Below are 22,181 nucleotides of genomic sequence, written 5' to 3' on the forward strand. Positions count from 1 at the left end.
TTTTATAAACGGAGCCCGTTTGTCACTATTTGTGTGTATGTACAAGATTGTTTTATGTAGGAGTAGTACTACCATTTTGTGCGTAGCTTGAAAGATGGAAGTAAGTTTTTTCTAATTAAATTCGATTTTGAATACTTGTTGATTTGAGCTAATTTCTGGTAAATTTGTCGAGCATACTTCTGTATTCATATTCGAACTTGTCCAACAAATGAGCTCTCGGTAAATATTCAGGTATACTACAAATCGACTAAACTTGATTACTGAAACCTAGATACCCTAAAAATTGTTTCTAATTTTTTCTTCTCAAATTTAATTGGCAATATTAGTGGTGCTTCTCGCGCTAATAATAATAGGAATCATGCACATCAATCACCCAGTCAAAAATAGTCATATTCTGCCACATCATTTGATAAAATATTTTGTGAACAAATTTTGGAGTACGTAGCATTAATGAAATTATAAGTTTTCGAAAAGATATTACAACTATTAATGTGTCATGTTGCTAAGCTATAAATTTTCGAAAAGATATTACAACTATGAATGGACCAATTAAAATAAAAATAAAAAAAAATGCTTAAGACGTGACAAAGTGTCGACTCAATATTGATCAATTGTTTATAAATTTTATTTTTTCCTCCATTTCATTTCTATCATCCTAAGTCAGAATCCTTCTCATACTAAATTTATTCTCAAATTTGATCATATACATTTTGCACTCACTTAATTTGCACAAAACCTTATTTCCTATTTTTACTATTTATATTTCTTTTTAATAATTTCATTTCCAAATCAAATACAATATTAATATTAGCTGATCTGAATGAATCAAGATTGTCATACCAAGACTTCAGCAATAATATAATCCAAGTACAGACCGAGACTAGTAGACAAGAATGTGTAACTAATTTTTGAGGAGTTATCAACCCAAGTGCGTGGCAATGTCTATAAAAGTTCATCAGTATGCATTTTTCTATACATGTGGAGTGGTCCAGAACTCTTGAGGAGTTGAACTTGAAAACGTTGCACACTCCATCGAAGAAACATCTATTCCTGCATCTAGAGGCTGCACGCTAACATGAATTCGTCGGTTAGAATATGTAAGAGTAGAAACATCTCCAATCATAAAAACGTATTATGTAAAATGTTTAGTCGACACTTTATTGAAAGTATTTTATAATTTAGTGATATGTTAACAAATTTTTTGAATTTGATAACCTACTTGCAAGCTGAGCGTGAAAAAAAAATGATCAAATAGTTATTTAACTCATGGATTGGGTATATTGAGATATGGAAAAAAAAGGTCTTATATATATATATATTTATAAGATAATAAATGCTTTTTTAAAATAATTTGACTACTAAATATACTCTTTCAAGCAAATAATTAATTATTTAGATATTCAAATTAATAAATGAGAATTTAATATTAGTATAATAATCTTATAAAAACAAATATCTAGGTTAAAAAATGTGGCAAAAACGTTTTGACACTAAAATAGGGCAGGAGAAGGAAAGACAGTTGGGTGAGAGGTTGCTTCATGGATCTTATCAGAGCATCTCATGCTGTTGGATACGATGGTTGTTTAATTTGGACTTGGTAGAATATTAGTATGTAATAATAATTGAACATGTAATATATTTTGTTTTCATAGACTATGATTATATGTTAAAATTGGTATGTTGTTATTATTTGAAGTTGTTATTGTATTGTTTTAATATGATAATCGGTGACATATATCGGTTATAAATATAGATAAACAGTGAATATGATTGGAGTGTGATTTTTTCACGAAATTAATTATATAATAAATTTTGACTATGGGGCTGTTTGAGTTAACTTAAGAGAAGCGACTTCTTTTTTAAACTAAAAACGTGGAGTAGAAGTGAGAAGTAAATAGGTTAATAAAGTGTTTGGAAAGAAGTAGAAGTTGTGAAAGAAAAGTTAGCATTTTCAGCTTCTTAAAAGTACTTCTACTTATTTACATAAATGGGTCAGGCCAACCTCTTATAGTCAGAGCATTTCCAACCATAAAAAACATTAGCTAAAATGTGAGTTGGCATGTCAAAAATAAAATACATAGTCAATTTCTCGAAAAGCTCACACTTCAATCATACCTATTTGTTGTCTATAATTTTTGCCAAACTCTTATAAATGGTTATATTTGTCAAACCTGTCTGTAAGAAATTTATAAGAAAATTGCACATTATTCATTATCGTATTGAGCTAATATATTCTATTTTAACAATATAAAATATTAATAACATACTATTTTTAAATTATAACCAACCAATATAGTCAATATCATTGAAGCACAATATCTTACCGGTTCAGCAAATTTTACACAATGTTTTACAGATTTAATTTAGCCGATGATTATAACCACACATTAGAGTCCAGAGATCCTCTTAGGTTTTAACCAAGACCAACCCTAACCATGAAGAGCTCTCAGCAAAAGGTGAGTTGACATATTAAAAATAAAAAATATAGATAATCTGTTTAAAATATCACATTCCAACCATACCCTCCCCTTGTCTATGAGTATATCCAAACTCTTATAAATGACTATATTTGTCAAATTTTTGTACGAAATTTGTAAGAATATTAAACATCATTTGTTATTATATATATATTTTTTTGACTAATATGGCTTAAACCTTAGAGCAAGTCCAACAGTGCCCTATAATGGTGTGACAGCCCGAGAATCCGGGGGTCTGGATTCTGACGTCACCACACAAAATCATTCTAAAACACTTTTGAAAACCTGTATTTTTGAAAAAGGTAATAAAATCAAAGGATTTAAAACCTGAAAACTTTAGTAAAAGATTTAAAAGAAAACACTTTAACCCCCTAAAAACAGGATCGCATCCAGGTTACAGTATTGAAATTAGAATCAACCACTATTAATAAACATTATCTTACAAACTCAGATCATCTTCGATAAGAAGAATCACTGCCAGTCTACCTCAATTATGACTTACAACTGAATCTCCATAATACAACTCTATCTAGAACCAACCTTGTCAATCTCCCTGAACATTCCACTTGTCCTCTGGATATTCTATGACTCTGACTCCTCGCTTAGCCTTAGCCATACTCGCAATCTCAATTCAACTCTAAGCTTTTCTGAAATGGTTAAAAAAAGAATAGCAAGGGTGAGCAACAATGCTCAGCAAGTGTATATAAGCAATAATAGTCCTGAATATCTTATCAGGGTTCACAAGATCAAGGTATGTAATTGAAAACTTCATAATTCTTATCAGCAATTGAAATCAGAATTTCAAACTTACAGAAGAATTGTCGAATTGGATTCATCACATTTTTACTTAAAAACCAAAGGTTAGGCTGCTGATCAGTCACGCACTAACCCCGAACATGGCACACAACCCTGTTCTCTATACTGGATCCAAGGCACACCTTGGCCTATAATTGACCACGAATCTGGTCTGACCACGAATCTGGTCCACATATTTTATAAAAACTAATCCAATTCTAACAATTTAAATCAACAGACAATTGAATCAACAGAACAGAATCATAATCATTATCAGCAACAGAAATATTTCAAATCAACTTTTGGGAATCAACATTTCATAAACCACAGTCTGTCTTTTGATAAATCATAGTTCAGGAAATTCCTAACTATTCAGTATCCTCCATTATCGGCTAAGCAACTGAATTTAGCCTGCTAAACCAGCATGACAATGGCGGGTTGAATAATCAAGAAGATCCCATTTCATTCTAGGCTCTAACTATCACTGAGCAACACATGCTTCAATGACGGTCTGAACTTCGAATTAATTTGTAGAACTGGTATTTTTAAAATCTTGAGGATTGGAAAGAATGGATCAAAATAGAAAGTTGAGAGTAAATAGGTGTTTGGCTTTTCAAAACTTGGAAGAAGAAACAATCATGGGTTTCATTCTCAGAAGTAAGTGTTTGTTTGGGAAGGGCTTCAGTATAAACAATATCATAATCTTGACAGAATAATCAGAACATGCAATATATATATGAGGAAGGATTTAGGAAAACTTGCCTTAAATCCGATTCCAGTCTCATATCTCAATCTCATCTTTCCACTTTCACACTCTATGCATATCATAGTCTCTAGACCATCTTTGGCTATACTCTATTCGCCACACTGCTTCGTTTACTCGATTCGTTCCTTATTCGCTTTGTAACATCGTTTGACCTTCTGAACGTCTTCGATCGTATCCGTCTCGTCCAAACCCTTTACGAGAATAAGATACTACCATTATCACTAAATAATCTATTGATTCTTATCTCTACTTATCAACTCGGTAGCATAACCTATCGCATACACATATCACGTATATCGATACCCACTTATATAACTCTTTAAACTCATCAAATATCACTTAACACATAATCATGCTTTGACTCTACCATATAGTCTAATCATATTTCACATAACATATTATTAATTAAATATCATATAAATCTTATCGAAAATCCGACATCGTCTCGTCTATTTATTAGACTATCCACCTGTTATCCTATCTCAATCAACAATCAACCAACCAAATCCAATCACTATAATCCATATGCTTTTATCCGACATCTATCAAGACACGACATTATGTCATTTAATCATTTATCACATGTATGTAATACTAGAACAACCAGATAGTCCATGCAATCATCAATTAATAGCAATTAGATCACATATAATCCTATTCTATACATTTAACAACAATTATTCACATTTTATACTCCACCATATTATTATGTCACATTAAAATAGACTTTATAAGCTTTAACCTCTCTTTCGTTTCACTCGATTCTGAATTACCGATCACCAGTTATGCTGAAAACCGTTTCCGACTCCACTTTCGACACATGTAATACATCCCACCGATAACAGACAACATATACACATTAGGTCTCCCCTCCCAATTGATGCCAAATCAAGTTTTAGGTTCAAAATGATTTTTCGGAAATTTTCTGGAATTTCTAGACATTTTTCGGAATTAAAACAGGTAAAAGAATCCATTTTTGAATAAATAATCAAGTCCGATTGCTCAAGATCGGGTCCAAAATCATTTGAAATCAATTAACGAGCCTCAAACATATTTTAGAAAAATAATTCAAAGCTCGAAACTATTTTCCAGAATTTTTAAATCAAAAGGAACAATTAAATCCAATTAATTAATCAATTAAAATCAATTAATAATTAACTAAATTAATTAATCAATTAATATTTAAATTAATTGACCAATTAAAATAATTAATTACTAATTAAAATTAATTTAGAAACTAATTTAGATTTATTTTTGAATAAAGAAATAATTAAAAACTATTTTTGGAATTTAAAATAATTAAATAAAACAATTTTAGAAAATTAAATCAAAAGGTTTATTTTGTAAACTTTTGAAAGTTTTGTCCAGGGTTTACAGTGCAACTTTTCAAAGTTACAGGGGGTAATTCATAAGTTTCAAAACCTGAGTACAAACACTTCACCATCTTCAAAACTTCGGTGACCAAACAGCAATAAGCCGCCGGCCACCACACTAACTCGCCGGAAATTCATTTCCCGGCATCCTCCACTCGCCATACACTCCAGATCAGTAGTACACACACCCAACAACTCATTCCCATAATCAAACTTAGTAATTAACACGTAGTTTGGCCGGATTTTGGCCGGAAAGTCCAAGAACACCGCCGGTGTTCATAAACTCCGGCGAGTTCAACCGTGAATCCCACACAAAATCTGATTATATGAACATATTCCTCTTGAAACGCTCTTCCTAATGGTATAAACCAAAACAACTCAGAATTCCTAGATTAAAAACGCCTCTTTTTGAATTAAGAACATTCATAACCTCCAAGAACATTCAAGAACACAACTTCCAGAATCAAACCAACTTTTCTCTATGTTATCGAAGTCAAAATTCAACATATAATATACCAAAACGACGAGAAAAACATGCTCTACATCATAGAATCATCAAATCACATAAACGGAATCGTTTGCAAAAATTCATAATTTAAAATCATTTAATTCGAATTTTGTAAAAATCATGTAAAATCACCTGATGAATCTGCAACGTTATAGTTGATTATACTATATTCTACGCGTCGAGAGCTTCGTTTTGACTATTCATACGCCTCCATCGGATTCCAATAACACCTCCAAATCCTCATTTGATTACGAAGAACACGAAGAACACACTTCGGTTTCTCTCGGTATTCGTGCAGAGAAACTGGTGAAATGATTTTACGGGTGAAAATCAGCTATAGAAAAGTCTATTTATATTTACAAATAATTGGTACCCCTTTGGATCGTTTATGACATGAAAATACGTATTTAATAGCTTTATATTAATAAAGCGGGGTCCAATCGGTACTGGTTTTCAAGATAATCATCAAAACGGGGCTTTTTAATCAGTCATTAGTATGCGGGTCCCACTGCAATTATTACAAGATAAGGATGAATCAAAATATCTAGTTTCACGTTTATCGAGACAACCAGATAATTATCAACAATTAAAATACCCGAAAAACTCCGCCGGACCGACTACGGGGAAAACCGTACTCCGGATCGAAAAAGTCAAAACACGAAAAATGTCCGGAATATTCAAATTAGGCTAAAGGTGAGTTTTGTTGAAACTTTCGGGAAGAAAAATCACTAAATCGTTACGAGTGAACGGTTTTCGAATAATCAAATAATCAATAATTAAATATAAATATACGCAATTAAATCCGTAAATTGATTATAAAATCATCTAACATTCCATAAATCGATATGAAAATATCCAAATAAACTATATTTCATTCTGAGCATATAGAAATTGAAATCCCTCAAATACGAACACGTATGAGCAGTTAACGCAATAAACCAGATAATATAAAATTCACAAAAATTCATATATTAATCATATAATATTCATTATTAACCACAATTAATTAACAAATAATTCCACCAACACCACTTAATCACATAACACATATATTCACATAATAATCATCTAAAATTTTCAAAAACAATATATGAAAATAAATTTTGAAAGTACAATTATTTATCAATAACACAATAACCTGGGGTTTAAATATAAAACCTTGAAAACTCATTAAACTGTAATAAAATATTAAATCTTATTCCCTTATTTGAAGAAAATCACTTTCAATACTAATAAAAATATTTTTAAAAATCCGGGTCATTACAATCTACCCTCCTTATAGGGATTCCGTCCTCGGAATCAGAAAAAGAAGGAGAACGCATAATTTGTAAAATCCATATTAATCCACAGAACAAGTATAATCATATAAAACTATTCACATAATCAATTCACTTTTCAACTAAAGCCAACAATAATATTTAGACAAATAGATTTATAATAATCAAATCTAAATTTAAAAATATGGGATATTACATTCTACCCCCCTTATAAGGATTCCGTCCTCGGAATCCTCCGAAGAAACTAAAACGTACACACTTCGTAATATCATATCGTCATTCACCTTCGATCAACCTTTGCATACCTTCATCTTTAAAGAAATAGGAGAATCAAACTTTCACAATTGCCAAATTCGTTTCCCAAGAATCAATCTTTGGGAATTTTGGAGGAATAAGATGTTTTCAAAATAGGTCACATCTGAATGAAAGAGTGACTGGGAGATCAATACGATCAAATGAACTTCATGTTGCGTGTCCATATTAGACACTACTAAAGGTTTTTAACCTTCTTGTAATCACAACACACACAAGTGATGGCGTCCCATCCAACTCCTATCACACAGACAGGTATACCTTGTGTCCCCTATACATAGGGTTGTTCATCCCAATCAGATGGAAAGAATCCAAAAAATCTCAAGGAGCATCAAGGAATGTTAAGGATTATCGAGGAATATATTAAGGAATATCGAAAAGATATCAAGGAATATCAAAGAATGTCAAAGAATATCAACGAATATCAACGGATATCAAAAATATCAAAGAACATCAAGGGATATCCAAGAAGATGAAAGAATATCAAGGACTGTCAAGAAATGTCAAACAATATCAAGGAACATCATTGTCTCTTCACAACAATCCTTTTGATACATGTCCGGTGTCTCGGCTCATATCCGGCTCGAAAATATGATACATGTCTCATATCCGTTTTGAAAACGATCCAAATCTGGCGGAAAAATTAAGCCCGTATAATATATGATCCCGGATACGAGCACACCTATACCCGCTCAGATTCGGTCTCATATAATTTTTCATAATATGATCCTACCCGAATAACCGAATATGATCCACGGTTCATATTCGATTCAAACTCATATAACATATTATATTTTAACACCATCATATTTGTAAGTAAATAATCATCATTTTATAAAATTGTAATATCTTATTTAAGTTTATATCTTCATAAAATATGATTTATTTAATGTGATTATACTTATTATCTTCATATATATATATATTTAATAAATGATATATACCAACACATAACTATAAGTTTTAATTCAAAATTATTATATTTTATAATATTATGTTTACTTAGACTAAATGATAATTATTTGAACAACTGAAATAATAATGATATATGACGTTAGTGGATCATATCCGGCTCATATTAGATGGATCATAAACTACCCGGTTAAAAAATAGAAAATACGATACTGGATCATGTCCGATTCAGATCCGAATCTCAAATACCCGGGATCGGTTTATACCCGAATAAAACGATCCCGGACCCAAATCTGGACAAGCTAAAAATAATATGATCCGGTACTTGAGCAGAGGGGTACCCGGGATCACCCGGATCATTTTACACCCCTATTTATAAGGCACTACCACACTTGTCCTAAACCATTTTAATCCATAAAATATTCACTTTCTCTCTCTTTTCACACCTTTTCATACTTGGATTATATATAGTTGTATTCAAATATTTTAATATTTTAATATTAAGACATGAAGATAAGGCATATTGTTGGAATAGATGTATGTGTATAGTGTCCTAAATCACTAGGACATTATATTTTATTATATATATAGGGCTTCTACCAAGACACTGTTGGACTTGCTCTTCAAGTCCAAGAGTGCCCTATATTGATGTCCTAAATCAAAATTTAAGGCATGTGAAGCAAATCAATGCTCCAACAATATCCTAGTGGTGCCTTAAAACACTAGGACATGTAACAAATGCCTTATTTTTGAGGCACCACTATGCATGCCCTATTCAATAAAAAAATAGTTTCCTACCATTCCACTACATCTCTCTTCTCTCTCCTTTTTATTTCCCTCCAATAACAATTCAAATATATTAATATTTTAATAATAAGGCACAATAATGAGGCATATTGTTGGAGTTGATATATTAAGATGACGTCCTAAATCACTAGGACACATTATTTTATTATATTTATAAGGCATTTGCTAGGACATTGTTGGATTTGCTCACAATTTGAGTATCTGTTCTAAGATAATCTCGAGATGAGCCAAAGTCGAACTCACGACCTGGGCCAACGGAGGATAAACCCTTAACCACTTGGGTTATCCAGTTAAAGTGTACATTGTATTTATAGCAATCTAAAATTAAATATATTATTTTTAAATCAATATAATCAATATCCTTCAAACCATTTCAACAATTTTTCAGATGTTGCTAAATACAAACCCCTTTTACTTTGTACACACTAGTATATTATATTTATATTCTTTAATATATTAAATGATTTTAATAATACATTTTTTGACACAAACAACGTAAATATCCTCGACTCTGAAAAATCCAGCTCACTTTAAACATTCATTTTCATCTCTTCTCAGCTTTATTATTTATTAATTAAACTCTATCTTCCCCCAAAAAAGTCTATTCAGAATACTAATCGGCGATGATGCCGCCGGCAACATCAACGGAGGCTCCGTTACTCTCTAACGCCATCACCGGCCACCGCTTTACTCGCCGCGCTCCTAGTCTTAACACCGCCGCTCGCTTTCTCCGTCGCGCCAGCAGTCGCCGCCTCATGCGCGAGCCGTCGATGCGCGTCCGCGAATCCGCCACCGAGCAGATCGAAGAGCGCCAGAACGATTGGGCCTACTCCAAGCCAGTCGTAATCCTCGATCTCATTTGGAACTTAGCGTTCGTCGCAGTCTCGACTTGCGTCATGTTTATGAGCTGGAACGAGGCGCCCGAGGTGCCGTTGAGGCTGTGGATTGTCGGTTATGCGATACAGTGTGTGATACATATGATTTGTGTGTGTTTGGAGTACAAGAGGCGGTGTGATCATGTTAGGGTTTCGGAAGGGGACAGTTTGATTTCCGACGCGGTGGAGAGTGGTGGTGGTGTGTGGAGTGGACGTAACTCCAATTCGAGTTCCGAAAGTGAGGGAGATTATGTTTCGCAGAGTAATCAGTTTGATGATGATACTAGGTATTGTCTTAATTTCGCGTTTCAATAGTTAATTTACTTTAATCTGTTTGATTAGTAGTATGCTGCTTGTTAAAATATGTGTTTGTTGCATTTAGAATTTCGATATTTGGCATTAGAATTTTGTGATGCTTATATTATTGGCTTTTTGCGTGAAAAATCTCTTAGAAATGTTTATGTGGCTAGTAGTATCATGGAATCCCTGGATATGATATATGCTGTCGGATCAGGACACTAGCGAAGAGAACAATCTTTTGTCAGTGTGCACATAATGGGACAAGGGTTGTTGCTTTATCCGGTACTCCGGTTAATAAAAAGAACGTGTCTTACCTGCTCTTCCAGATTAACGAGACTATAATAATAACCGGTATTCCTGCTGTCCCTTCATGAGTTTGTTAAAGTCTGATCAAGAAAAGATTACGTAATAGTTATCAAGTTGATCCAGAAAAAGAATGAATGAGTAATGAAATTGGATATGTGTTGGAATTTTTAGTGGGAATAGTTGTGCCCTCTTCGTTGGCTACGATATTATGTTTGAACTTTTGACACTCCTGCATCGTATTCTCTTATTAATTTGCAAATATTACATCAGCGTCGCAAAGCATCTGGAGTCCGCAAATACAATGTTTTCTTTTATTTGGTGGATTGTTGGATTCTACTGGATTTCCATTGGTGGCCAAAATCTGACCCATGATTCACCTCAGCTTTACTGGTATGGTTATGCATCCTTTAGTGCAAAATTCAATTTGAAGACTCTTTACTTGCCTTTACTTACATCACCGTTTCTTTCCCAGGCTATGTATAACTTTCCTGGCATTCGACGTGTTTTTTGTCGTTATCTGTGTTGCTGTGGCATGTTTGGTTGGGCTTGCTGTTTGCTGCTGTCTACCTTGTATTATTGCAATACTATACGCCGTTGCAGATCAGGTATTTTTTTTAATCTCTCTTAAGAATAAAGTACTGTTTAAAGTCAAGCTACGTGGGAGTCATTGTTTTGCAGTCAAATCCATCTTTTTAAGGCATGTAGTATAATGTATAATGTAGTAAAAGAGACATGGTTTCACAGCATAGAGAAATGTAAGGTTTAGGATAAAATGTTCCCTAGGGATTCAAGTACCTGAAGTCTGGATACAATTGTACCTGAAATCATCAACGAAAATTGAGATGTTTCGTCCGGTATATCTTCTGTAGGGAAACAAAGTTTATGAGTTGAATTACTGTACTTTAATAGCCCTCTTGTTGAATTGGTGCAATACTTTCGTGCCCAAAGGCCAAAAGTAGATTATCACTATTTATATAACATGGAAGGGGGATGGGCTGATCAAGTATTGATATATAGCATTTTAATGAAAGTTGTTACTTATATGTACTTTTTACCGGACTTCTGTGTGAAGCAGGAAGGAGCAAGTAAAGATGATATTGAAAGACTGCCTACATACAAGTTCCGAAGCATTGGTGATTTTGAGAAACAAAATGGTGAAGTTCAAGAAACTTTTAGTGGAACAATGACAGAATGCAACACCGATATGCCTACCGAACGTGTACTTTCCATGGAGGATGCTGTAAGTTTTATAATTCATCTAGTTAATTTACTTGAAACCCCTCAGCTTTCTCCTTGAAACAAAACTCCAGCACTGTTGAACAGCACATGCAAGAAAAAAAGAGTTTAATTATCCTAATGTCTTGTCTATTTTGAATAACCTAGTACATTCTTTTAGTGGAATTTAGAAAGAGTAAGAATTCATATTTCAATGAAATTTTCATAGGAATGCTCAATCTGCCTCTGCACCTATGAAGATGGAATCGAGCTGCGTGAACTCCCATGCCGTCATCATTTTCATTCTGCCTGCATAGACAAATGGTTGTATATCAATGCCACCTGTCCACTTTGCAAATTCAATATAGTAAAGAATGGCAATCACAGTGGCAGTGATGAAGTGTAAGAAAGCTGGTCACCGTCTTCTTTTTGTATATCAAGCTCCGATCTGTTGGTGGCCTCTAGGTCAATCTTAAGTTGTTGTCCGTGACTCCAACTTCTCTGGTAGGATGAGAAATCTGTGTGCTGAAAGGTTGCAAACTTTTATTACTTCGTGATATACAAGTGTCCCTACTGAAGCTAGCTTGTTAATAATGTTCAGTGTAGTGTTTTTATTGGGAGTGTTCTATTTGGAGCATATACGAGAGTGCTACTGTTGTAAAACTAAGTTGATTGTATGGTAAATTTCCTGCAGAATTTAATTTAACATCATGGCCATTCACCAGTTCCAATAGACATAGCGTGATGATTTTGCTGCACTAGCTAGAATCAGAATTTTGTTCCCATTACTATGGACATATTAAGGGAAAAAATGGTTATAACTGTAAAGTGTAAACAATAAATTCTTGAAAAGTTCTTCCTCTGTCCCGATAATTTTTTTTGTTATTTTTTGAGATGCATTTTAATACCTTTATAAAGTATAGTTTCATAATATTGTTAAAATATTTTTTTTTCTGAATAAAATTTGACATTTAAACTTATATTCAAAAAGATAAAAAGAATAAAAGAAAAATTATAGAATTATATTTTATAAGAGACGCAAAATACGTGCAAACAATGAACATAAAGAATAAAAAATATGTGGGAGTATATAAATATTTCATCTTCGACACTTTTACGTGTGTATAATAATAATATTATCATTCTTGGAATTGAAACAAACATACAAAACATATAGAATCATTCTTTATCTCTTTTTTTAGGAGCATTTTTCATTTATTTTTATTCTTTTTCGTCTTCAGAGTTCAGGCTCATTAACTCTTTTTCTCCCCATATAATTGCTCTACATGCCTCTTGAGATTGCATGATTCTGTTACTGTAAACCGTTTCAATATATAAATACTGCTACCTCCTTTTAAATGTTTTTACTTCTGTACACGTGTTTTAAGGTGTTAAAAAAAATCACAGTTAACCATAATTATTCTCTAAAAAATTTATATCAAATAAAAGTTTAGAAACTAAATTTTTATTTGATATAAGAATTGGACTTTTTTATTGAGTATAGATGTTGTCTTTTCACATCTCAACATACGTGTCACAAAGTAAAACATCAGTTAAAATGAGACAGAAAGAGTATTTTCCTTTTTTTTTCTTTTGTTTCTACTAACTTTAAATAAATGTTATGATAGATCACATCTAACCGCTCCAAAACTATGTACAACTTTAAAGGTGAAATGTTTATTTGTAAAAGAAAAAGCAATTACACAAAACTATTTACTTCAGAATTTAAAACTGGGAACCCTCCACCTCACAGCAAAAAGAATAACATTTTTCAACATAATATTATTTGTCTAAATAAGCAAGTCTAGAAAGAACAATAAAGAAAATAACAAGAAAGTCTGATAGTTATATACTTGTATTACATCACCTGCCAGGCCGCCATGAAAGAGCATCACGGAGTAAAGCATGTACATATTTGTATTTTCAGTTTAATTTACTTTATATACACGTTCCAAATTAAAATTAATTTACTTTAGAGCTTTCACCGTCTAGCTCTCCTCTTCCATGAGCAAATTTATACAACACGGAAACCACAGAAACCAGAGAAATGAAGAAGGTAAATCCCTGCAACATTAATAGAGTGTCTGTGCCTTAGCTACGTCGCTACAATGTATTTTACAAGATTTTGGATAATTTATATCCATAATTAGCAAGTCATATAGCTATATCTGATTATTCCATAAAGAATACCTTTTGCGTAGAAGGTGTTGCCATGCCAAGCTCTTTGCGTTGTTCTTCATCTGGCTCTGAACTCACAAGTGCAGTTCCCATGTAATGCATCAACGCTGACGCATCCTCCAGATTTCTCGAAAGGGAAAAAGATGTAGACAGAAATGGTTTTGGAGTCCTAGGTAAATTTCTTTTGGGTGCAGTGCTCAGCTCTGCAGACTTCAAAAACCGCTCTGTTGCAGCTTCCCATGACAGCGTATACCTCTCCGCATCACTTAGTGGAGTAGGCTCCTCGTCTAGTGATCGGCATGTAGCTTCTACAAATCCATTCCCATCTTCATACATTCGGCAATTGGGGAACTGCTTGAAAAATTCATTTGAGGGATGATTGGCACATACAATTATTTTGCCCATAGCTAGTGCCTCTGCTGTTGTTGTACAGACAACATCCGTCGTGCTCGGATTTAGAAAAACTTTATAGCTGTATTTAGTAAAGGACAGACAGTTAATTCACAATCACAAACACACAGACCATAGAAAAAAAAAATACAAGTGAGTTAAGAATCCAAAGCTCACAAATTAGACAACAAATGACGAGGTTCTGTTAAAGCTCATAGTAAATTTGGTCTTTGAACAAGTCAAGGCTGAAAGAAATCAAGAGCATATCTTTCTTAAGCTTGACAAACAAAAAATGATATTAACAACATCAAGCTTAATGTCAATACGTGGTGGTGGTAGGCAAGCTTCGTGGATCATCAGAGGCTCGAAAAGTTCAATCTATTTACATTCCTAAAAGGCCAAGCTCAAGTAGAGTGATGATCTCTACATAAACAGAAGTTCTTAGAAACTGAAACTTCAATGATCACTATAGCAGTTTAGGAATGGGGATGTTTTCAGTTACATACCATTTCCCACCCATAGCAGTTTCAGTTGGCAAAGTAGTAAGTTTTGATTTTGAAAACTAAATAAAAAACTGAATACTTCAATTGTCAAAAATTTTAGATGGGTGAAGATCTTACTCATGAAATACAGGATCAGCATGATCACGCCCGGGATAAACTTGAATCTGTAAATCCAACTTTTTTGCAGCTTCCTTGACTTGATCAGAATCCTCACCACTACCATATAAATCAATCTTAAGTCCTTTTAGCTCCTTTTGATGAGAATGAAGAAGTTTAAGTAACTCTTTGTAGCCCTTGTTCCACACCATCTTTCCAATGTAGTAAGCACCTTTATTGAAAACCTTATCCCCAAGTTGTTCTTGTTGCTCTTTCTTTTTCATCCCGATCTCGAGGAACTTTGGGTTGACTCCATGAACATTGCAGATTACAGATCTCGGAAGATTTTGGGTGGCTGCAGATAACCTTATTACCTGCCATGTTTAAAAGAAATCAGAAGAGCTATACTTTAAAGGATCGAAAATTAGTTTTAGGAAATTAAAAGAAAGGAGAGCTGCTTCTCTTATATTTGACACATCTTGCAAGCTCACTTTTACTAAATCTTTGTAATCTATCACAGATCATTGGTTTATCTATGGGCTACTATCACTTTATGTTTGTATTTTTGGTTCTGTGATTAATATCTTTAACTAATTTATGTATTCAAAATTAAGTAAAACATAGCTAACTGAAAGTGTCTTGGTTCAACTTGACAAAACCTTGACGGGTCCAGCTTGATCTATCCTATCTAATCAGGAACAAATTCTGTGTGGTAAATACAGTAGTTGTTAACACCTGTCTAATCAATGTATCTAACGCTTTTGTTACTTCATATCCCATAGAAGTCATCCCAATAACTAAATTATAAGTACAAATATTTGTCAACTCAACCGTGGGCACTAAAGACAATTCCGAGTATGACTTTCAAGTTTCAACCAGTGTAAAACATTTTGGATCAGTGAACAATTCTGGTCATTTCAGAAGTTATATGATCTGCTTGAAGTTGAATTTATAGTGAGTTGATAAGAGGGAATCTTTTTCAATCAGATACTCTTCCCATCAGATTTTGCAACCAGTTCCAATAGCAAGTATATGCTACCATAAGATTTTCACTCTTTTGTCAAAATTTCAAGGAATCATGGAAACCGCAAACCACTATATGCAAGTGAGAAGACTTGAATCTTAAACTCAAGTGCAAACAAAGTTTTACTCAATCCATCAGAAATCAGGGTCCAACAGGCATATCCTTTATTATACATAAAATAAACTACTAAGATTTGGTATCTTTAGAAGCACAACAAGGCATTGCGTAGTGGTTTACAGAAACTATGACTTAAAAAGGTAGACATGCAACTCGATCAAGTAGAAGAATGCATAACAAACTTACCTTGTGGCAGTAGATATTAACAACCCAACTGTTCATGTATTTAAGAAGGAAGGCTTGTAATCGCCCATTTTTTTCTCTCCTCACATATTCCAAATAGTTCGTGTGAACAACACCTACAACCAGGCTGAATTTGGTTTTCCATCTCTTTCCATGATGATACCATGTTAAGTGCTCTGGTTCCTCAAGGACAGCGATATCTGCCTCCTCATCAGGAATGATCTCTGTAATATCTCCTACAGCAAGAATGCTCCTCTTCTCCTTGGAAAACTGATATACAAGAGGTGTAGAAGTTATATAAGCAACTGCATGTCATATTTGATCAAATGAATCAGATTATTGGTAGGCTTGTACAAGGTAAAAGTTTGGGGAATATCAAATTACGCTTCTTGTTGAAGACAGCTCTTAATTCATACTAATTCTACACAATATATGCCCACTTTAGAATATGGATCGAATTTTATACCAACTCACTATCAGGTAACATAATCACGACAGAACTAGGAATTATTACACTCGTGAAACAGATAAGCGCCACAATTTCTTCCACTCTAAAAGTTATGCATGTCATTGTGTTTGACCAACATCCCACTAAAATAATGTTGATGTTATTTATTTTCTAAATCCAAAATTTAGGCAATATATCTACCATAATGACCCAAGAAATAACAGAATGTTTGACTGCATGCTCAAATCAGATTTCTAGAATAAAGAAGGTAAAAAGGTGAAATACCTTTCCAGCATAAAACAGTATGCGGAAAGTAGATTTGAACCCAATTCTTTCCTCAAGCCACTGACGTACATATAACTCTTGCTGCGAGGGCAAGTCAAATGTGATATTATTGGGATACAAATGTTCCTGATCTCCCTTAGACAGCCAAGGAATTACCAAGGTAACAATCCTTTCCTCATCTTTTGATAAATATACTGCACGGAAAAGAGGATTAACAGAAGTTCCAGTCATCCATGGAAGGCTTGCCGTAGTGAAAATTGCTATATGTTGTTTCTTTTCCATTCAATTATGAACTGAACACCTATATCTGGTTTCAGATCCACCACCTATATATAACCAATGTTTTGGACAATCAAAATAAACAAATTAAATTTCTTCGACAAAAGAAGGATATTGTTGCTTCAAGTTTCCTTGGTCCATACTATTATTTCCTCTTCAACTCATTCATTAATATTATCTTGTTAAGTACAGCTGATTTGTACTCATGAGGTAGAGAAATAAGAATAGTAAAGATCACGAGGAGAAGAACACGAAGGAAGATCACAGAGAAGGAAACGAAGACATTTGTTTCACAATTAAATTGAATAATTTACATGCACAAACGATGAACAATGCCCAAAAAAACCTCAAGAGTCAAGACAGTAATAATGACTTTTTCTCCTTTCCTAATCATATAGGGCGTTTGGTAGGAAGGAAGTTCTATATTATCTAAGTTAAAAGTCATGTTTAACTTATTTGGTATGTTTGGATAAAGAAGCGTGACAGGCGGGCTTCTTATAACTTATGAGCCCAAAAATAAAAAGCTAGCCAACAGAGCTTTTTAGTGCTTCCCGCTTTCTACTATACTACAGTCCGCTAAGCTTTCACAAAAATAGTGCATTCGAACTGAGTTATTTAAAAATGATATATTTTATTTCTTTATTTGGGCAAACAATAACATAGTTTTTTAGAAAAATGATAACAGCTTTGAAACACAAAAAGAAATAACATAGTAATTATTTTTGTCAGGTCGTAATATATAAGTTAATTTTAACAAAAAGGAAACTGTTAACTTATAAATTTTAATTTACCAACACCCCATTAACTAATTAACTTATAGATCACATTATGCAAACACTTAAATAACTTATAAGTCACAATCCACTTCTTCACTTTAAGCAATAAGCCATACCTCAATAAGCCATACCTTATTTTTCATAAAAAGGCTATTGCAAAGGGTTTTAAACTTAAGGCAGGGGCTTTCACTTTACAACTAGAATTATTATTGTTCATACACTTACACACCAGATGAGATCACCTCCTAATATTATAAGACACTGTTTTGTTACAAGCTCTACGAAACAAACATAGCCATCTTTGATCTGGTGGTTCATAATCCATGGACAATTACCTTGTTTTCTTTAAATTTAAAGAATATAATCCCATGAAATTAGATCAATCATTTTTTGATTAGTTTCCTTGTCAGAGTGAACCAAAAAGATGATCAAATGTTGGACTCATAGGATCATAATCCTTATTTCTGTGATAAATAAGGTAATAGTCTGGGATTATAATCCCTTCAAACAAACAAGCTCCAAGGTATTAGGAGTTGGGCTTAATAGATAGGATGCTTTATCCCTTTTTGGGTCCATCATAGCATCCAATTTTTAGTCACTAGGTGGCTCTATCCCTTTTTGTGTCCACCACACTGCAATTGAATTAATGAGAACATTGGATTGACTAATGAATATTTTGGGGGTAGGAGAGGCCTCTTCCAAACAGAGCTCCCATAGCATCTTAAGTTGCCAATTCTACCTGTTAGAACCTAGCATTACAGTGTTCAGCCATCAAGAAGCTACTCAACAAGTATCTCTCTATTCTCTACCATCAATACTTCAAAGTACTTACAAATATTTGCCTAATTATCCATACATACAGCACAACCAAATAAACATGAACAGTAAAAAAGGTCAAATCTTTGCACTAACATCAACATAAAGTACCCCAAAATACATCAAATCAAGCTATGTTATGTAGCAAAAAACACAAAAGAAACAGAATCTTGAAGAAAAACGAAAAGGGCTGAAGAAAATACCTCAAGTCTCTTCAGGGGTTGGAAGAAAATGAAAGCTAAGCAAGCAGAAGAAGAATGATTGAAAGATGGTAAATAAAAGAAGAAAAAGTAAAGTATAAAAAAAAGATACAAGTAGTGTAAAAGCAAGAGGGTGATGCTGAAGAAGATGCGAATATGAAGTGGGTATTTTTGTTGCGCCAGATCTAGCTGTCCCCTTTATTCTGTCTTAAAAAATGATTGCTTCGCTTCAATTGCGTGTTCAGAGACAGCGAGCTCAGATAGATTCTAGCTTTACTTTTATGCTCGACCATGGACTTTCGATAATTTCAGTTTTTATATTAGATTTTTTAAGTTTTATTTCCGAATTATATGATTAACATGATTGCAAGTTGCAACGGTGAAAGTGAACGGGAACGGTGATCGGCTGATTGCTGGGTTAAAACTAAACGAGACAATGTTTCTTATATTTTCGTTTTTTTTTTTGTATTTGAATATTGAATTTGTATCTTATTTCTCATATATTCATTTAATTGATTTATAATTTCAAATATTAAATATTAATTTGTTAATATAGTTCTGAATTACTTATAATTTGACCGAATATTATTAAATATTTATATTTACATACATGACACAATTTTATTAATATATTATATGATTAAATTTGATGGAGTTTACAAAAACATTAACGCGGAGCATAAAATTAGATAAAACATAATTTAGTTATCCAAAATTTTATCTTTTCCTGTAATAATTATAAACATTTGGCAACTTGAAAATTATCTTTTACGACATAAATATCGTGATCAAAAAATAAAAGAATCACTTTTATAAATTAATAGAATCTATAATCTATAATATAACTAATAAGCATAATAACAATCTTTTTTATAAAAACAAAATAACTATCTTAATATTTATTCTTTACGGAGCAAACTAATTTAACGTTAAATTAACTAAATCTAAGTAATATACAAAGTAAACTAATTTAACCTAATATTTGACTAACATTTTTGACTTGAACCATTTGATGATTCGGTTTTTGTAGTGTGTGATGGGCACATGCGCGGAACAAGTTTGGTAGATTTTGATTGGGTCTTGTATCTAATAATAACTAGCCTTTAACCCGTGCGAAACAGAGGCGGGTATATAGTTCATAATTTATTATTTATAATTTAAATTTTAACATCATTTTATTAGCATTTTAGTATTAATGGATTGAATTTTAATTAAATTATATTATTCAACTGACTATATTTTCACCCGATTATTTGAAAATAAACAAACCCTAATACACACACAGGATTTTAGTACATTTAATCCGAATTTAGTAATGAATCAGAAAATTCAAATCTTTTTTCCAAACATAGCCGATCGTGTAATACCTTTGAAAGATTTAATAAATCAATCGAATTTCAACATAATTTTGTAATTTTGATTTTTTGACAACAATCCTATATTATAATAACTGAGTCTACCCAAGTATGCAGTTAACCAATCAGAAAAGAGGAATTATTTTAGGACCAATTAGAGGTCATTCCTAAATTTTAGACCAATCATATTCATTCTCCAACTTTCCTTCTACCACTATATGCAGTTAACCAATTAGAAAATAGGAATTATTTTAGGACCAATCAGAAGTCATTCCTAAATTTTAGACCAATCATATTCATTCTTCAACTTTCTTTCAACCATATGCAGTTAATCAATCAGAAAAAAGAATTATTTTAGCAGTAATATTATCCATCATCCAACTTTTCTTCTATTAAATTTTATCCAAAATATTAACCGCATACAAGTTAATCATGAGTTAATCAATACAATTTTTTTATTATACAATATAATTAATCAGCTCCTTTTCATTATCTGATTATAACTAAACTAATTAGACTCCTTTTCATTATCTAATTAAAAATAATCTAATTAGATAATAATAGAATTTGAGATTTACTTTAAGTAATTTAATTCAATTCAATTCAATTTATGAAAAAATAAATTATTTAGGATGTTAACCAATAAAAAAAAGAGGAATTAATTTAGTAACAATATATCATTCCTTATTTTAGCCCAATGATATTCATTCGTTAACTTTAGATAATTTTAGAACAAATCAGAGTCCATCTTTAATTTTTTTTATATGAATAATCAACAATTATATGTTTAGATCAATTTGATAAATCTTTTTTAAAATTATACGAGTCTCCACACCCTACAGATTAGAACGAGCTTTTTATTTACTTGATGGCAAAGAAAAACAGTTTCCTTCTGTTGCGGTGGATAAAATATTAACATGTTACATGACATGCATGGTCTTTCGAGTATTATATGATATATAAAATTAGATATTTACTATTTTAGAAAATTAAATTCACACTTAGCCAATATAAACATCGTTTTTATAATTATAAATATATAATTATAATGTGATTGGTTAACTGCATACCTGGGTAGACTCAGGTATTATAATATAGGATAAATACAAGTTAGCATCCAGAATGACCAGTTTTCATAAACCTCACAGTAATTTTATAATTTACTAAGACAAATTTTTTATTAAATCCATAAAATTTATTGACATAAATGAATTTTTACAAGATATACACTTTTACGGCATACTCGATTGAATTTAATAATTTTTATTATTTCATAAATAAGTTAAGTGCATACAAATTATCAGAAATATGGCTATAATGACAATTATGCAAATTAAATGAATATGCGTATAAATCAATTAAATTATATAATATAATAATAACGACTAATATTAGGCATGTATCTACCTGATCCGATCGACCTTAACCCAACATTACTTTATTCAATAGAGGAAATTAAAAAACATTATGACCTTGAAATTACTCGCCCGCTCGCGTCCCCATTCACTAACTGGCTCCCCAGTTCTCATATATATATATATTATAAAAAATTTATACATAAATATTACAATATTGTTAAAATTAAAATAATTTTATACAAGTCCACCC

The 22,181-nt window shown here is 32.3% G+C and overlaps 2 protein-coding genes and 1 long non-coding RNA gene across 4 annotated transcripts; 1 reads left to right on the forward strand and 2 right to left on the reverse strand.

Moving 5' to 3' along the window:
* Positions 1-2,879: 2,879 nt before the first annotated feature.
* On the reverse strand, positions 2,880-6,255 carry LOC135150762 (uncharacterized). Its single transcript, XR_010288971.1, has 3 exons — positions 6,052-6,255; positions 4,035-4,229; positions 2,880-3,124 (listed from the first exon to the last, which is right to left on the reverse strand). It is a non-coding gene; the product is annotated as an uncharacterized LOC135150762 (long non-coding RNA).
* Positions 6,256-9,695: 3,440 nt separating this feature from the next.
* Positions 9,696-12,629, forward strand: LOC108210064 (E3 ubiquitin-protein ligase At4g11680). Of its 2 annotated transcripts, none has more exons than XM_017381314.2 (5): positions 9,696-10,389; positions 10,979-11,098; positions 11,181-11,313; positions 11,784-11,948; positions 12,153-12,629. In XM_017381314.2, the coding sequence occupies exons 1-5, from the start codon at positions 9,851-9,853 to the stop codon at positions 12,327-12,329; spliced, it is 1,134 nt and encodes a 377-aa protein (XP_017236803.1). In that variant the 5' UTR covers positions 9,696-9,850; the 3' UTR covers positions 12,330-12,629. The 2 variants fall into 2 exon arrangements, with proteins under 2 accessions (XP_017236803.1, XP_017236802.1); XM_017381313.2 differs by having other exon boundaries at positions 9,749-10,389; positions 11,781-11,948.
* Positions 12,630-13,742: 1,113 nt separating this feature from the next.
* Positions 13,743-19,509, reverse strand: LOC108210098 (digalactosyldiacylglycerol synthase 2, chloroplastic). The gene is made up of 6 exons (XM_017381364.2): positions 19,222-19,509; positions 17,148-17,473; positions 16,418-16,684; positions 15,112-15,464; positions 14,114-14,573; positions 13,743-13,987 (listed from the first exon to the last, which is right to left on the reverse strand). The coding sequence occupies exons 2-6, from the start codon at positions 17,427-17,429 to the stop codon at positions 13,886-13,888; spliced, it is 1,464 nt and encodes a 487-aa protein (XP_017236853.1). The 5' UTR covers positions 17,430-17,473; positions 19,222-19,509; the 3' UTR covers positions 13,743-13,885.
* Between the last annotated feature and the right edge of the window lie 2,672 nt (positions 19,510-22,181).

This window comes from Daucus carota, chromosome 2 (assembly GCF_001625215.2).
Source record: "Daucus carota subsp. sativus chromosome 2, DH1 v3.0, whole genome shotgun sequence".
In the NCBI taxonomy this organism is placed as follows: domain Eukaryota; kingdom Viridiplantae; phylum Streptophyta; class Magnoliopsida; order Apiales; family Apiaceae; genus Daucus; species Daucus carota.

Excerpts from the sequence above, each read along its gene's own strand:
- LOC108210064 (XM_017381313.2), top strand. The coding sequence starts at position 9,851 with ATGATGCCGCCGGCAACATCAACGGAGGCTCCGTTACTCTCTAACGCC. Across the intron at positions 10,390-10,978 it reads CAGTTTGATGATGATACTAG|CGTCGCAAAGCATCTGGAGT; the intron begins GTATTGTCTTAA and ends ATATTACATCAG. Across the intron at positions 11,314-11,780 it reads TATACGCCGTTGCAGATCAG|CAGGAAGGAGCAAGTAAAGA; the intron begins GTATTTTTTTTA and ends TTCTGTGTGAAG.
- LOC108210098 (XM_017381364.2), bottom strand. The coding sequence starts at position 17,429 with ATGGAAAAGAAACAACATATAGCAATTTTCACTACGGCAAGCCTTCCA. Across the intron at positions 15,465-16,417 it reads TTAATATCTACTGCCACAAG|GTAATAAGGTTATCTGCAGC; the intron begins GTAAGTTTGTTA and ends TAAACATGGCAG. Across the intron at positions 13,988-14,113 it reads CAACACCTTCTACGCAAAAG|GGATTTACCTTCTTCATTTC; the intron begins GTATTCTTTATG and ends TTAATGTTGCAG.